The 15,561-nt window shown below is 52.2% G+C and overlaps 7 protein-coding genes across 7 annotated transcripts; 4 read left to right on the top strand and 3 right to left on the bottom strand.

The window, feature by feature from the left end:
* Nucleotides 1–258: 258 nt before the first annotated feature.
* N7508_002323 (DUF2985 domain-containing protein) lies at nucleotides 259–2,387 on the bottom strand (the record flags this gene model as incomplete). The annotated part of the gene is made up of 4 exons (XM_058460389.1): nucleotides 259–1,031; nucleotides 1,083–1,157; nucleotides 1,207–1,611; nucleotides 1,667–2,387. 4 exons carry the CDS (start codon nucleotides 2,385–2,387, stop codon nucleotides 259–261), a joined length of 1,974 nt encoding a protein of 657 aa, XP_058323921.1.
* Nucleotides 2,388–4,331: 1,944 nt separating this feature from the next.
* N7508_002324 (Nucleotide-binding alpha-beta plait) lies at nucleotides 4,332–5,583 on the top strand (the record flags this gene model as incomplete). The annotated part of the gene is made up of 4 exons (XM_058460390.1): nucleotides 4,332–4,528; nucleotides 4,632–4,932; nucleotides 4,994–5,203; nucleotides 5,257–5,583. The coding sequence occupies 4 exons, from the start codon at nucleotides 4,332–4,334 to the stop codon at nucleotides 5,581–5,583; spliced, it is 1,035 nt and encodes a 344-aa protein (XP_058323922.1).
* A 639-nt stretch (nucleotides 5,584–6,222) lies between these two features.
* On the top strand, nucleotides 6,223–7,787 carry N7508_002325 (GTPase-activating protein GCS1; the record flags this gene model as incomplete). Its single annotated transcript, XM_058460391.1, has 4 exons — nucleotides 6,223–6,264; nucleotides 6,325–6,393; nucleotides 6,540–7,295; nucleotides 7,389–7,787. The coding sequence occupies 4 exons, from the start codon at nucleotides 6,223–6,225 to the stop codon at nucleotides 7,785–7,787; spliced, it is 1,266 nt and encodes a 421-aa protein (XP_058323923.1).
* Nucleotides 7,788–8,166: 379 nt separating this feature from the next.
* N7508_002326 (mitochondrial elongation factor MEF2) lies at nucleotides 8,167–10,935 on the bottom strand (the record flags this gene model as incomplete). The annotated part of the gene is made up of 1 exon (XM_058460392.1): nucleotides 8,167–10,935. One exon carries the CDS (start codon nucleotides 10,933–10,935, stop codon nucleotides 8,167–8,169), a length of 2,769 nt encoding a protein of 922 aa, XP_058323924.1.
* Nucleotides 10,936–11,348: 413 nt separating this feature from the next.
* Nucleotides 11,349–13,229, top strand: N7508_002327 (retromer subunit VPS17; the record flags this gene model as incomplete). The annotated part of the gene is made up of 3 exons (XM_058460393.1): nucleotides 11,349–11,771; nucleotides 11,838–12,291; nucleotides 12,361–13,229. The coding sequence occupies 3 exons, from the start codon at nucleotides 11,349–11,351 to the stop codon at nucleotides 13,227–13,229; spliced, it is 1,746 nt and encodes a 581-aa protein (XP_058323925.1).
* A 221-nt stretch (nucleotides 13,230–13,450) lies between these two features.
* Nucleotides 13,451–13,861, bottom strand: N7508_002328 (GFA family protein; the record flags this gene model as incomplete). The annotated part of the gene is made up of 1 exon (XM_058460394.1): nucleotides 13,451–13,861. One exon carries the CDS (start codon nucleotides 13,859–13,861, stop codon nucleotides 13,451–13,453), a length of 411 nt encoding a protein of 136 aa, XP_058323926.1.
* Nucleotides 13,862–14,245: 384 nt separating this feature from the next.
* On the top strand, nucleotides 14,246–15,380 carry N7508_002329 (putative nucleoside-diphosphate-sugar epimerase; the record flags this gene model as incomplete). Its single annotated transcript, XM_058460395.1, has 3 exons — nucleotides 14,246–14,265; nucleotides 14,318–14,523; nucleotides 14,581–15,380. The coding sequence occupies 3 exons, from the start codon at nucleotides 14,246–14,248 to the stop codon at nucleotides 15,378–15,380; spliced, it is 1,026 nt and encodes a 341-aa protein (XP_058323927.1).
* Nucleotides 15,381–15,561: the final 181 nt, after the last annotated feature.

The raw sequence follows: 15,561 nt of genomic DNA on the forward strand, positions 1-15,561 counted from the left end.
AACACGATGCCTCTCTAGGCTGTATATCAAAATGGGCAAATAGATATCATCCGGCAGGATATGGAAAACATAGAGCAGCAGTACATATGCCAATTCCAAAGTTGCCAAACTCCAAGCAAAATATATATGTTCGTAAACCAAAAACGCAGCAAGATTATCGGCGGGTAAACTGTACAGTTAAGAGCACAAGAGGAACTTGATCAATGTCCCTGAGCTCATCTCGTGGCGGTCGTGAAAGAAATATAGAAACAAGTACAATCAGGTGCCATTGTACGGCTCGGGAATCGCAGGGCGATCCAGTTGTGCGCTCTTGCGCTCAACCTGCATACTCCTGCGCTCCTCAATCTGCATGCTCCTGCGCTCCTCTTTGACCTTCTTCTTCTCCATCTTCTTCATGGCTTCTTCAGTCAACTCCTGGCGGAACAGCCGTTCAACAACTTCCTTCTTACGAGCTCGGCGATCACCAATCATGATCATTACACCACCTGTGATATTGCAAGCAATGGAACAACACAGGATAACAGTAGTTAGGGCGAAAGGCCGCTTGTTGTAGTCTTCCATACTCCAGGTGCAAGCACCAAGAGCCATCTGGAGCAGAGAGTGGCAGTCGAGAACAACGACGATGGCAATGAGGATACGGAGAGGGAACGCGTGATGTGTCATGGTTTCGTGGGGTTTGTAAAAGGTGTGGGATTTGGCAAATTTATGCTGGTGGTGCATCAACCGCAGCTGTTGGCGAGGGCTGAGCACAGAGTATTCATGTTCGTCTTCTTTGATCATGTCACCAGATTCGACGTCGGCATCCTTCTCGGGCTTCGATGGGAGATCGTTCTTGTCTTTGAGGTTGGGCAGAGCACGCTTTCGACGAATTTTCCATGTCAAAAACGTGTAATGCGCGATGAAACACATGTGGTATGTATCGACTGCACGGAAAGGAGCTAATCCATCACCCATGATAGCAAACAGAGCCACCAAAACGTTATCGATGATATTGATGACATAGAGTTGTTTTCCACCAATGTTAATCCAACCTGAGGACCGTCAGTATAGCAACTAGCAAGCATAAAAGAAGGAAGACATACCAATCAGGAAGAGCACCCAGGCCAGACCAAACAACGTAATCAAAGTTGCATAGAGAGTAATACAAAACCCAAGAGCTGAAAGATGTTAGTGTGAAAAAGGCGCCTTAAGAGAGTTGACACTTACGCTTCCGCACGTACTGCCCAAATCCTCTCATTGACCGTTTGAACTTGGACCGACGGGAGTGAAGCATATGCCGAACATGATCGTTGAGTTCCGCATAGTCTTCCTTGGTCCACCCTTCCAGCCCGCGGGTTTCAGGGAGAACGGCGTAACGAGGACCAGGCAACACCGAGGACATGCTAGCGGACGGGCGAAGTCTTTCCAACGGACGTCGTTCCTTATCCTTCTTGAGCTTGGCTTCCTCAGATAATTCCCCCTCATCTGTTGTAGTCTCCTGGTCTTCATCCGAAGAGTACTGCGGCCGAGAAATGGTGTAAGTGGGCATACGATTGATGAAGCTACCCAAGTTCGGCACGAAAAGGGAGTTCTGGACGTTGGTCAGAGTCGACAGCGCAGACACTTCAGGGTCTGGTGTTATGTTAGCCAAATGTATACCTCTTGTGTCCCGTTAGACAGGGCTTACCTATAACGTCTAGCACGTCGACCACATGAGAGCCATATTCTTTTTTGCGCTGTTCCTCCAGCCGCTCTTCGTCTTGGCGCTGCTGCTCCTGAGAACTGAGAGTGGGTGGTGCTCCTGAGACTGTTGACGCGCGATTCCGGGAGAACCTATTCAATGCAGCTTGGCTGGTTCGTCGAAGGCGACCTGCGGGTCGCGCTACTGCGGGTGGGGCCTCAAGCTGATCCGGGCGCTCGAAATCTTGCTCAGTTGTCTGATCGTGATCTATCGCAGGCGGAGAGAGCGCTGCCGGGCTTTGGCGCGACGATTCCTCGGATAACGGCATCATCCGCCCTGGAGTCGCGGTGGCGACCCTTGACAGCGTCTGCGTGGCAGGAGAAGACCACCGGCCCGGACGGGGTTCGGAGCTGCTGCGCCGTCGACCTCCCGACCATGCCTCATCTTCTTCATTTGGGGGAGGAGATTGGATGGCTTGACGTTCAAAGGACGATAATGGCTGGTTGCCCTGTTGCGATGGCGTCGATTGATTGGCGGTATCTAGGGAGCTGATAGACGGTAAGCGGGACAGGCGGATACTCGGTCGTCGTGTCCGAAGCGAAGGAGCCCGCGGGCGCAATGGTGTAGGGCTTGCTGGCCTGGGAGGAGTAGACCCTGAGGACTGCGCTGGAGAAGACCCCTGGGCATCCCCCGAGGCGTGTTCCTCGATGGGTTCGATGCGATCCATGCTGCCGGAAGATGTTGGCAGAGTGAGGACACACAGAACAGCAGAATACCTGACAATAAAGAAAACGTGCAAGACCCAAATTCCCCCCTGTGATTGTAGACACTCTGGATGGGTAAGACCTCCAGAGCCAAGATGATGACTCAGCCCTCCCGAATCTTGTTTTTGTGACGACGTGGAGTCCTCAAGCGTCAGTGCTCGCACTAGAATGTCGATCTTCAATACACCTTGGTTGGCTTTTTTTTTTTTCAACCGATGAACAAAATATATATGGTTCAACACATGGAAATGATCACATAACAAAATTGGCATAATGGCGGACATGACTCTCTGGTAGCCAATAGGAAGAAACAACGGCGTGGAAATGTTGATGTCTGACATATTGGCCTCAATTCTAAGGTGTCGATATACGTGCAAACTCCGTTTCCAGTACATTACGCGGCCCAAAGACCATAATGAGACGTCACTATAGAAAGTTATCATGTAGATCGAGGTAGATCGGTATTATCCTATCCATATCGCTCCTATAACAGGTTTTACTTTCCAAGTCATAACCAAGCTAGATCATTGTCTTATCCCTACAATTTAATGCAAGTTAACTGGATTAACTGTGCATGTTCATGTACGCCAAACCAAGATAAGATCAAATCACAATGTTTGAGATTGGCATCTTGTATCTGCCTAAAGTATACTTCTCTCGCCAAGGGGGAGGTTGCCGTCAACTTAGTGGTTTACTCGCTATAAGAGGTCGCACTCTACCTCCCTTGCATAATCTTTTAATCTACTGTGCAGTACGGCGCCAATTGGGTGTTGACATATTCTAATTGACAGTTTAACACCTTCCACATTATACCTTAATAAGAGCAGGTGCATACACGAAGCAAATATGTTTCTAGGTCTGCAGGCAAAAACAAACCCTGGGTACATGTACATTGAACCTGGAACCCCCGGGACTACGTGTTTCCTGCGGATTCTAATTAAACAAACATCAATCAATAATTAGCTCATGGAGAGCTGCACTTGTAAAAGTTTCAGTCGCAGCCAATGTATCCTGATAGGCACCTAAGCTGAAGTGAGATGAGATCACTTGCAGACTGAAATAAGTTGGAAATAGATTCCCCTTCATGGTTATCACAAGGTCTTCTTATAGACTGTGTTACTGTGAAGGTGAAAATAGATACTTCCCGAAAGAGGCTATGTGTGTCACGTGTGCAGCTTGAGCTAGCATTTACCTAACCCGATGTGATAGGATCTGATGATATACTAAGAGTGAATTCATGGACTGAGTTTTCGATTGAATCTGAAGGCGTGGAGTATGATGACACCAAGTGGAGCTATTTGAGTGGAAGATCGGCCACAATTATTTATGGAACATGTCGTACAGCTGTACATGTATGCGGTCAATAGGTGCAGTTGAGAAACTGAAGAGTTTGCAGAAGTATCAGATGAGAGCTACTCCATACGTTAGCTGGAATTTAAGGTGACAAGAAGTATGCTCAGGTGGAAAAGGAAAGAGAAAGATTGGCAGGATCGAGGACCCAGAATGACATCAGGCCAGTTGTTCTGAGTCAACCCTTGAGGGGGGTTGGGGGTCCAGGGTTGGCGCCCGTCAGTTAGGGCTGGATGGGGACAAACTGCCTAAACTTTTGGTGCTGTTCAGGCGTGGTACCGCCCGAGAAGCCTCGCAATCACCATGGTGATGCCCCCTCGGGCGGAGCTCTCTGACTGGGTTAGTCCCACACCGCCTCTCCTGTCCCTTTCCATCTCCTTCTCTTCTCTCACCTCTCCTCTTCCCTTCTCCCAAAAGACAAAACTCTTTCAACCCATCTTCTTTTCACTTGGTATCTAGGGCACGAAGCTACCCTGTCACTCCTCGCGTCAAGAATTCCTCAGCTCAGGCCAATTTCATCAATCCCCGACACTTACCAACCTCAACCTTACTTCAAGATGTCTGTCGATGCACTTGCTGACAGCGTGGCTGCGACCACTGTGACCGATAAGCCCGAGACCAACGGTGCTACCCCTGCTCAGGCTACTGATGCTGCGGCTGCCAGCGCCGACGAGGGTCGCCGTCTCTACATCGGAAACCTCGCGTACGCGACCACCGAGGAGGAGCTTAAGCAGTTCTTCAAGGACTACACTATGTAAGTATCAAAGACATCCTGATATGCAGTATATCCCCGCATTTGACAAACATTCAACGCGTGCATGTATCTATTATGAATTCCTGACTCATTCACCCTGCAGCGAGACCACCTCGATTCCGGTGAACCCCCGCACCAACCGCCCGGTCGGCTACGCTTTCGTGGACATTGCCACTGCTGCCGAGGCTACTGCCGCCATTGATGCTCTCTCTGGAAAGGAGATTCTCTCTCGCAAGGTCTCTGTGCAGCTTGCCCGCAAGCCTGAGCCCGCTGAGGCCAAGGAAGGTGCTGCCAGCGGTGGCGAGGGTGCTAGCGGTGGCGAGGGCCGCAAGCGCACTGGTGGACGTGGACGTGGACGTGGCCGTGCCCGCGGTCGTGGCGGCCGTACTGGCCGTAGCCGAGCTGTAGGTGATCTCGACTGACTCTTGAGTATTTTTTTGGAACAAATTCTTATCATGGTATCAGGGACAGGACGGTCAGACCGAGGGTGAGCCTGCTACTGGCGAGGCTCCTCTCGCTGAGACCACCAACGACAACGACGCCGGCTCCGAAGCTGGCAAGAGCAAGGCTCGCGCCGCTCGCCCCCAGAAGCAGCGTGGTCCTCCCGAGGACGGCATTCCGTCCAAGACCAAGGTCATGGTTGCCAACCTCCCCTACGACTTGACTGAGGACAAGGTGGGTTCCAATATCTAATCACGCTCTAGGCTGCATTACTGACCCTCTCACAGCTCAAGGAGATCTTTGCCGACTACCAGCCCGTCTCCGCCAAGGTTGCCCTGCGTCCCATTCCCCGCTTCATGATCAAGAAGCTCCAGGCTCGCAACGAGCGTCGCAAGACCCGTGGCTTCGGCTTCGTCAACCTTGCTTCCGAGGAGCTCCAGGCCAAGGCCGTCAGCGAGATGAACGGCAAGGACATCGATGGCCGTGTCATCGCCGTCAAGGTCGCCATCGACAGTCCCGGCAAGGAGGATGATGTTGACGCTGCTGCCGAGAAGTTCGAGGAGTCCGCTCCCGCTGCCCAAGAGAACGCCGCTCCTGCCGCTACCGAGGCTTAAATGCAAAATATCTAACGACCAGCCGAGGTCGTTGCTTATTTATCACTTTGGGTTTTGGAGGGGACAGGGGAGCACACGGAAGGAAGTATAGATAACATCGTGGTGTTTCGGACTCAGGTTCACGCTGCCGTGGATATCTTAGCTGGTTATTGGAGGGACGGGGGATTTATGACTTTTTCAACGGGCCATGGACTATCCATGTTGGAGATCGTCTTTGCTGATGTGATCTCCACCCATTAACGACTTTTTTTGCCTTCTGTATTGTATCTTAGCACACATTTACTAAATGATGACGATCTGCCACCTGGCATCAGGAGAAATTCGTAGATGAAAGAGAAAACGAGTACAAGGAGGTAGGAGTTGCGGGACTAGGATGACTCGGGGACACTAAGCCGGGGCGACCCCGGGGGCCTTGCCGATCAGAGGCAAAACCATAGAACTAACACTTGTCTCACTCAATTGATTTCTGTTCACCGAGCCAATTGCATTGTCTTTCCTTCTTTGATACATTCCTTGAATTCCTACGCGACTCGATCAACCCGAGAAAAAAGGGGTTCCCTTCAACCTCGAGTGTCGAGTCACCGTCTTAGCGCACGTCATTCACACCATCTCCAGACCGGCTTTGTATATTCATTCAAGATGTCTCGCATGTGGGAGGTCGACCCAGAGACGAGGACAAAGGTGTGGAAAACAAAGCCCGTCACCTCACAGATGCACCAGCAACTGACACACAAGCTACAGCTCCTCCAAATCTCCAAGACGAACGGCAACGACAGGTGCTGCGACTGCGGCGCCCCCTCGCCTCAATGGGTAAGAAGACACCCGATTCACACCATTCGTCTGATCTCCCCAAGAGAGAGAAAATAAAATAAAAACCCAGAACTCCCATCATCACTCACCCCGCAACCACCCCAAACAAACCCGCTAACCCTGCGCCCACCGGGGGCAACAAACAGGCCTCCCCAAAATTCGGCACGTTTATCTGCCTCAATTGCGCCGGCATACACCGCGGCCTGGGTGTGCACATCTCCTTCGTCCGCTCAATCACCATGGACGCCTTTAAGAACGCCGAGATCCAGCGCATGGAACTGGGAGGCAACGAGCCCTGGAAGTCCTTCTACGACGCCCACCCCGTGCCCACTTCCGAAGGCCGCACCTTCGAAGACTCCACTATCAAAGAGCGCTACGAGGGCGATGCCGGCGAAGAGTGGAAAGAGCGTTTATCGTGTAAGGTCGAAGGCCGCGAATACGTCCAGGGCCAGGAGAAGAAGAATAATAACAACGGCAATGCGAGTCGGTCTAACACGAGTACGCCTATGAGTCTTGGTGGTGGGCGCGCTGGATCACCCGCTGCGTCGTCTATTCGGTCTGATGGACGGGGTGGTGCTGGTGCGGGAGGAAAGAAAGAGCAGAATGAAGCTTACTTCGCGAAGCTGGGTTCTGATAATGCGACCCGCTCGGATAATCTGCCTCCGTCGCAGGGTGGCAAGTTTACGGGCTTTGGTGGTGGTGGCCCTGTGCCGTCTGCTAGTGAGAAGCGGTCTTCGACGTTTGGGGGGTTTGGAGGATGGGGTGGTGGCGGCGGTCAATTCGATGATCTTCAGAAGGATCCTATGGGCACGCTCACTAAGGGTTTCGGGTGGTTTACTTCTACTGTTGGGAAGGGCGCTAAGCAGGTTAATGATTCTTATCTGCAGCCTACGGCTAAACAGGTATGTCGTAGAGCTCCAGCGGTGGTGGTATTATGATGTCTGGCAGGGCTGTCTTTATCTGATGCACGGGATCACTGACCAAGTCAATTCTAGCTGGCTGAATCCGACTTTGCGGCTCAGGCGCGTGTTCATGCGTCGACCTTTGGTCAGAACCTGCAGACTGGAGTTCGCGGCGCGGCTGATCAGTTCAACAAGTTTGTCGAGGGCGATGATGGACGAGGTGAATACCAACGTACACGCATGGAACCCGAACGCCGCGATTTCTGGGATGATTTCTCGACTCTAGGCTCGCAGGAGCCGGCTGGCCATCGTCGCAGTGGATCACAGCGCTCTCAACGGTCTGATGTTGTTGGCACTGCTGCTATGCGGAAGGGTCCTACGACTTCGTCGTTGGCTAACTCGACGCCTGCCTCGGCTGGTGCTGAACATGCGGATGGTACTACAGCTGCATCGACTGGCAAGGGAAAGGACGAGTGGAATGATAACTGGTAGACTACTATCTAGGGGCATTTCTTTCTGTCTGTTAGGCCGGTTTTGTGGGTGCCATGTCGTTATGTCTGGTGTTGTTCATTCTTGTTTGTCTGCGTGTCTCTACTCTTTACTTGCCTTACATATATACCATGCTAGGATCTCCCTCTTCGAGAGAGGGAAGTCAGATACAGACTTGGTTTACTTCGCGTCTCTTGGCCTGGTGCCAATCATAGTGTTGCGGTGGAAGGGAATGTGGCCAGTAGTTAGATCCGATGTTTGTACAGTGACGAGAACGCTGTGAGATGTGCTAATGTACAAGATTTTCAAAGATTCCGCAGTTTAGCTGATGGTTTCATAGCCCCAAAGTAATAAGCCCAGATCCAGAGAAGAACCAATTCCATCAGAATCCTCCTCTCAATTCCGCAAGAACAGCCTTTTGTCGCTGAGAAGACATGTTCTCAAACCGATCAACACTCATGACGAAAGTGCCTCGGCCAGCAGTCAAACTGCGCAGATGCTTCAAGTACCCAACCATCTCCTTAAGCGGCACTTTGGCGGTGATAGTACGTGGCCGAGCAGTAGAAACAGGAATCTCAACACCAACAGAGGGAGTCTCGAACGGATCCGCCGGTGCATAAACACGCTTCGGGTCAATAGGAGGCAATTGTTCTTCCTCAAACGTAGACTCGGAAGTCGGCGACGCATCCGTCTCTGACAGGGGTATTTCCTCGTCGAGAGAAATGATATGTCCACCACGGGAGGACGAAATATCATGCACAACGGAACCGAGACTAGCCTCGTCCACGCTGATGATAACATTCATCACTGGCTCCATCATCGACGTACCGGCGCCAGCTTGCACATCCTTCAACGCAGCAGCAGTGGCTTGCCGTGCCGCGGCGGAGAGGGCAGAGGTTGTTGTTTCATTACCGAAGAGGTGGGCGGCTGGGTCGATGGTGAGTGTGACTTGGGCATTATGCATTGGGAAGATAAATTGGGGGCCACGAGCAAGGGCTGCCATGGCTCCGTTTTGAAGGGCCATCCGAAAGGTGACGAGATCCATGCCTGGCGGGAGAAATGGGCTTGTTTCTTCATCGCGCGAGTGTTCGACTTGGAGACCTGGGGCGCGGATGATGATCTGGTTGCCGTCGTAGGTCTCGATGAGGAGCGTGTCTTGGTCGACCTCTGCAGGCGAGGCGTCTTCGTCTAGTGCTTTGACTACTGCTGTGCAGCCTGCTTTGCCCTTGCGGCCTGCGACTTCTTTGTCGAAAATCTTGCTTATGGGGTTTGATGCGCCGAGTGCTGATTCGCGGTATCCAATCTCGATGTGGCCCATTGAGGCCTTAGCCTTTAGGTCGTTAATTAGTCGATCGCGAGCAATCTCGAGATGGAGTTCTCCCATGCCGCTCAGGAGAGTTTGGCCTGATTCTTCGTCCATAGTGACGTGCAGACTAGGGTCTTCACGTAGGAGGAGTGCGAGTGACTCATGCATGCGCTTTTCTTCACTCAGGCTGTGAGGTTCAACGCTGGTGAAGAATACTGGTGGTGGAACTGCAATTGGTCGCAGTTGGAGACTGGTGAGCGGCTCTGGGGGTGTGGCTTTGTTTCCTGCGTATGATACGAGAGTATCGCCTGTTCGGGTTTGCTTGAGTCCGACCACTACTCCAATGTGTCCAGCGGGAATCGAGTCCACTTCCACTGCATTATTGGCATACATCTTGAGTAGACGAGGAGCGCGCTCAGAAACATGCAGGTTCGTGTTAAAGAGTAGACTGTTGCGGTCTAATGAGCCGGAATACACTCGCACATAGACGAGAACTCCGCGCTTCGGGTCATTGACGACCTTGAATGCCAATGCGCAGCTTTGAAGTTTGGAAATTGCATCCTTGGAGTCGGATTGCAATGCTGATTTCTTCCTCTTGTGTTGCTTGCCTTTTGATGGTGCAGCGGCCTGTTCACCCTGCTCGATGATCAGGCCTCCAGACAGTAGTCTCCGCAGACCACCCTTGACACCGCCGATACTGACCTCTGGATCGGGAGCCTCTGGTGGACTGGGGAGAAGGTTCACAATAGAATCCAACAATGGTTGGACTCCCATGTTCCGGAAACTGGCACCTGCGAAAAGAGGAACGATCCGGCTGCTCTGATCCAACACGCAGCGGCGCAGACTCTCGATGATATCAGCGGACGAGACGGCAAGATGATCTTCGTCGCACTCGAAGAACTTTTCAACAATGGCCTCGTCTTGTTCACTGAGCAGCTCGATCAATGCAATACGTGCACGTCGCAATTCCTGAGCCAAGGACGGTTCCTCGGCCTCTAGCTGCTGTAGATCAACCATCTTCACAGCGCGGCCGTCCTCTCCCTCCTTCCATCTCAGTCCTTGGAGGTTGATTGCATCTGCTACTCCAACAAAGGGTCCATTGCTGCCCTGGAACCATGGGATTTGGCACACTGCCGGATATACACCCAAACGAGAGCTGACTTCCCGTACCGTGCGGCCAAAAGCGGCCCCATCACGGTCGAGCTTGTTCACATAGATGACTCGAGGGATTTTGTATGTGCTTGCCTGGTTCCAGACCTTCTCCGTCTGTGCCTCAACACCAGCAACGCCATCCAAAATGCAGACTGCACCGTCGAGAATGCGCAAAGACCGCATGACTTCAAACGTGAAGTCTGCATGGCCAGGTGTATCAATCAGATTTATGGTGTGCGGAGATGCAGAGCGCGGAATTGGTGCACCATCAGGCCCAGCTTGCTGGAGCGTTGATCCATCTACCTCTCCAGGAGGCCAGTGGAAGGTGATGGCAGCCGACTGGATGGTGATACCACGCGCACGCTCAGCGGGAAGGAAATCGGTTACTGTTGATCCTTCATCCACATCACCGATACGCCTTGTGAAGCCGCTGTAGTATAACATGCGTTCGGTGGTAGTGGTCTTGCCGGCGTCAATATGGGCGATAATGCCAATATTTCGGGTCCGATCCAAAGCTTCGGTTTGCCATGTTGCAGGACTTGCCGAGAAATTTCGGAGATGCGAATAGTTGGATCGGAGACCCTTGAGTAAGGAGCTCGTGCTTCTGCTTGCAATGTTGGTCTGCGTTTTATACAAGTTGGAGCTCATACAGCGCATCCCCAGGGGGAAGCGCAACAATGGAGCCACGACCATGCCAAATGAAACTCTGCACTATGAAACAAAAAGCTCAATTATGTAGTGGACAGCATTGAGTGTATGATTTCGATGGTATAAGAAGGGCAATGAAAAGCGAGGCGCAAAGCGGACTGGAGATCGCGAGGCTTGGCGCACGCATTCCTCCATACGCAACTCCGACCTTGACCTCTCTTCAACGTCGTCTCTTCCAAGTCTCGTTTGGTTCTCTGCTTTCGGTACTATGCTAGTCTAAAAGCACATTGTTCTTTCAGTTCTATGTTCTAAGTTGCACAAGGTATGTCCCTGATTTACCTTGCTGCTAGCTGGCCGTTGCTGTGGGGGTCAGATCTCCAGCCATTTAATACTGACGCCTACCATGACTAGTAGCTCCCCCTTGTCAGCGACACTCCTTACATCGACTATTTACCACGATGGACTACTCTGCCATTAGCAATGACCCTGACCACCCCGCTGATGGTTCACCCTGGGGTTCGCCGCGCGCTGAGCGAGGTGCCTTCCCCACCTCCAACAATGACATCCCGTCATCCCCTTTACCAGGGCAGGAGCAATCCGCGGAGGACGTAGGCAGAGGCCAAATTGAGGAACCTCAATCCCCAGACCTCTCTGCCCGGCTCCAAAGTGCACAATTAGGAGACCCGGACTATGCCGGGGGACACTCCCCGTTCGCTGCGCACTCCCCAAATGCCCAGCAGCAATCACCTTCTCCCGCACAATACCAGGCCAGCGCAAGACAAACCTCACGGCCACCCGCTCCGTTTTACAAGATCCAGGGGAAGATTACCGGTCTCGAGAGGACCGGCAAGAAGGACCCTATTCTCCGCTTCGATGTGCACGTACGTCTACCCCGATGGACATCCCGTTCTCTCCCAATGGCTAATTCCCGGCTCCTATGTTTACAGACCAATATCCCCAAGTTCCGCACGACCCAGTACCGTGACGTGCGCCGTACCCACTCCGAATTCGTTAAGCTCGCCGAACACTTGGTCTCCGCAAACCCCGAAGCCCTGGTCCCTGCTGTTCCCTCGCCCGTAACACCCGCAGGTGCAGGCACGGAAGAGGATGAGATTCGAGTCAAATCGGCCATGCAGAGGTGGCTCAATTGCGTATTGAGTAATGAAGTTCTTATTCAGGATGAGGAGGTTGTGCTATTTGTGGAGAGCGACTTTGGCTATAGCCCCGTGCTGCGGATGAAGCAGCCAGCAACCGGTGTGCGACGCAAGATGCTGAAGCAGTTTGCGCCGCCTCCAGATGACACACCTGAGCTCCAGGCTGCTCGTCCCACCGCGAAGATGTTCTACCTCGGATCAATGGATACGAGCCACAAGGTCGATCGCGTGGTTAAGGCCCGCCGTGGTATGTCAATTGATGTTTCTTCGCTGCTCCTTTCTTGTATTTGGTTCTGGTCGAAACTGACTGTTTAAGGTTTGGGATTGGCTGAGGCTGATTTCGGCGTGAAGCTCGGTCAGATGCACGTGCAGGAGACCCATCCCGGCTTGGGTGCAGCTTACCGCAAGCTCGGCAAGGTTGTCCAGACAGTAGGCGACTACCACGCTGTCCAAGCTACTGCGGAGGCTACTACATTGGGAGAGCCATTGAGCTACCATTCCTCCGACGCCTTCATCGTGAAGGAGACCCTGACCAATCGACACATTTTGCTCAGGGAGCTACTTCAGGCCCAGCAGAATGCTCGAAGCAAACGCGCTGCGGCTGACCGTTTGAAGGTCAGCTCATCGGTTCGACCCGATAAGGTAGATGAAGCTATCAACTCTCTGGAAGAGGCCCAGAACCACGAGGACTACTTGACCAAGCGCACCCAGCGCGTGACTTCTAACCTGCTCCAGGAGAAGCGCCGTTGGTTTGACCGAACCACGCAGGACCTTCTCTTCAGTCTGCGCGAGTACACCCTCCGCCAGATCGAATCCGAGCGCCGTACTCTGGCAACCCTAGAGAGCGTCCGACCTGATATCCGTGCAATTGACGCTTCCGGTGGTTTGAGCCGACTGGGTCGCGAGTCTCATCCTGCAGTGCGTCGGGCCAACATGTCCTCGAGTCAAGGTCCCAAGGGTGACTCTTGGAGCGGTGTTCCTCGCCGCAATGACAACATTGGCCGCAGCATGAGTGGCAGCTTTACCGCACCTTCTCTTGCTGATGATGACGATGAATCAAACGGCCAAGGTTCTGGTAAGGGACGCAACCGCGCCCCTAGTCAGGTTGGCTCGATCCCGGAGGAAGACGATGACCGTCTTGATGCTCGCAACGCAGCTAGCCGGCTAGCCACCAGCACATTCTGATCGGGTTCCCAGTATTCAATGAGTCTGTACATGTACCCCGGGCACGAACTTGTGATTCCCCTCTCTGTTCCCTCTAACCTTTTCGTGTTCTTGTCCCGTTATGTTATCTAAGCCTATGAACAATATGTCTTTTTCAGCCTGAAATGCTTTCATTTGTTGTAGTGCATGCTTCTCACTCCTATATACTCTTTCTACAATAGCATACTCCAAATTTCATCCTGCTACCATTTATGGTAATCCCCCCACTCATCCCACCTCTTCGCCCCATCCTCCGGTACTTTATACCAGGACGCCTTCTCTTGAAGAAAGATATGATGACCGGGCAATGGGATCAGTGTCTTTCCGTCGTCAAGCGTGCCCGCGGCCACATCAATGCTCGTCAGGTCACGATCGAGCTTCATGGTGAGAATCGAGCCACAGCGCGGACAGAAACTGCGTGTAGCAGTCTCTGTAGCTCGCCATTCAGTTGGCTTGGTGGTCCATTTGATGTCGTCAGATGGGAAAACAGCCCAGCTCTGGTATGGTGCTCCGGCTTGTTTGCGACACGTTGTGCAGTGGCAGTTGACTAGATAGTTTGGAGGGTTGGACGTTGTATAAGTGATATATCGACAGGCGCAGCTACCGGATGCCATGGTGGGTTTGTGAAAATGGAAAGGGAAAGGGAGAGGGAAAGGGAAATAGAAATGGAATGTTTGATGTAGTACTCGGGTCTGACATCGTGCGGGGAAGCTCTATACGAGAAGCCGTGGCTTCAAAGCTCATATCGTGAGTTTATATGATATTGTGGCTTACTATTGAATATGCGAAGTCTATGCCCGAAAGAGTGGCAGCTTCTCGGGGTTTCTAACAGGATCCTGGCCAGGATTAACGTCAATCCCCCACCTGGATCCATCTCGGGGTTAGTTGCTCAGATGGGTTGATTTCAAAGCATTGAGTAACGGTGAAGTACTGCGGATCTTGTGTCTGTTTTTTCTTCTTTACTTGCACACTCCATCTATTGTCATTCATATTTGAACATGGCTCCCAAGGTATTCATGTAAGTACCCTTCGCACGGAAAGCCGAGCTTTCAATCTGATAGTCAACTTAGCACTGGCGTTACCGGCTACATCGGCGGTGACGGTCTGTTCGCCATTGCGAGTGCACACCCCGATTGGCAACTCTCGGCTCTGGTTCGCACCCAGGAAAAGGCCAGCGAGGTCACTAGCAAATACCCGCAGATTCGCACTGTGATTGGTGACCTGGATTCGTCTGAATTGATTGAAGAGGAAGTCAAGAATGCCGACATTTTATACCGTATGTTTATCAAAGTCCCGGGTTGACAAATCATCACGACTGACATGTAAACTCTAGACTTCGCCGATTGTGACCATGTCGCCGCAGCTCAGGCCATTGCCAAAGGCGCTCAGTATCACACCTCCGAACGCCCATTGTGGCTAATCCACACCTCCGGCACTGGTATCTTGACAGTCGAAGACCAACGCGCAGGCACATGTGGTATCGAGCGTCCTAAGCAGTACAATGACTGGGAGGGTGTGAGCGAGCTAGTCAACCTCCCCTCGGACGCCTTCCACCGCAACGTGGACGAGATCATTCTCGGCATCGGCCTGCAACACCCCGCTAGTGTGAAGGTGGCAGTCGTCTGCCCTCCGACTATCTACGGTCCCGGCCGTGGACCTGGCAACACCAAGAGCAAGCAAGCATACGCACTTAGCGCCGCTGTACTCAAGCGTAAGAAGGGTCTCCTTGTTGGTAAGGGTGAGAATGTCTGGCATCAGGTCCACGTTCAGGACCTGAGCGATGTTTACCAGGCTTTGGGGGAGGCTGCCTCGGAGGGTGGTGGTAAGGCTACTTGGAATGAGGAGGGTTACTACCTCACTGAGAATGGATCTTTTGTCTGGGGTGATATCCAGAGAGCGGTTGCGCAGGCTGCCTTTGACAAGAAGCTTATTCCAAGTCCTGATGTTGAATCTTTGGACGGAGATCAGACAACTGAGGTGTTCTTTGCTGGCAAATATGCTTGGGGATCTAACTCCCGTGGTAACTCGCTGCGTGCCCGCAAGTTGTTTGGTTGGAACCCTCAGAAGCCTAAGTTGATTGAGCTCATTCCTGAGATCGTCGAGGTTGAGGCTAAGGATCTTGGGCTGCTGTGAGACTTGGGTCTTGGTATTATGACTAGTGTTATGTGAAATGGATTGAATTTGAATCGGAAGGTAGGGATTGTTTATGCTCAGCGAGTTATATTGTAGGCCAGTGAACTCAATATACGGAGTATTGCTGACACTGTACTCATGAATATACATACAATGGATAATATTTATAGAACCTATGGGG

Source organism: Penicillium antarcticum, assembly GCF_028974205.1.
Source record: "Penicillium antarcticum strain IBT 31339 chromosome Unknown utg000002l_segment0_segment0, whole genome shotgun sequence".
Classification (NCBI taxonomy): domain Eukaryota; kingdom Fungi; phylum Ascomycota; class Eurotiomycetes; order Eurotiales; family Aspergillaceae; genus Penicillium; species Penicillium antarcticum.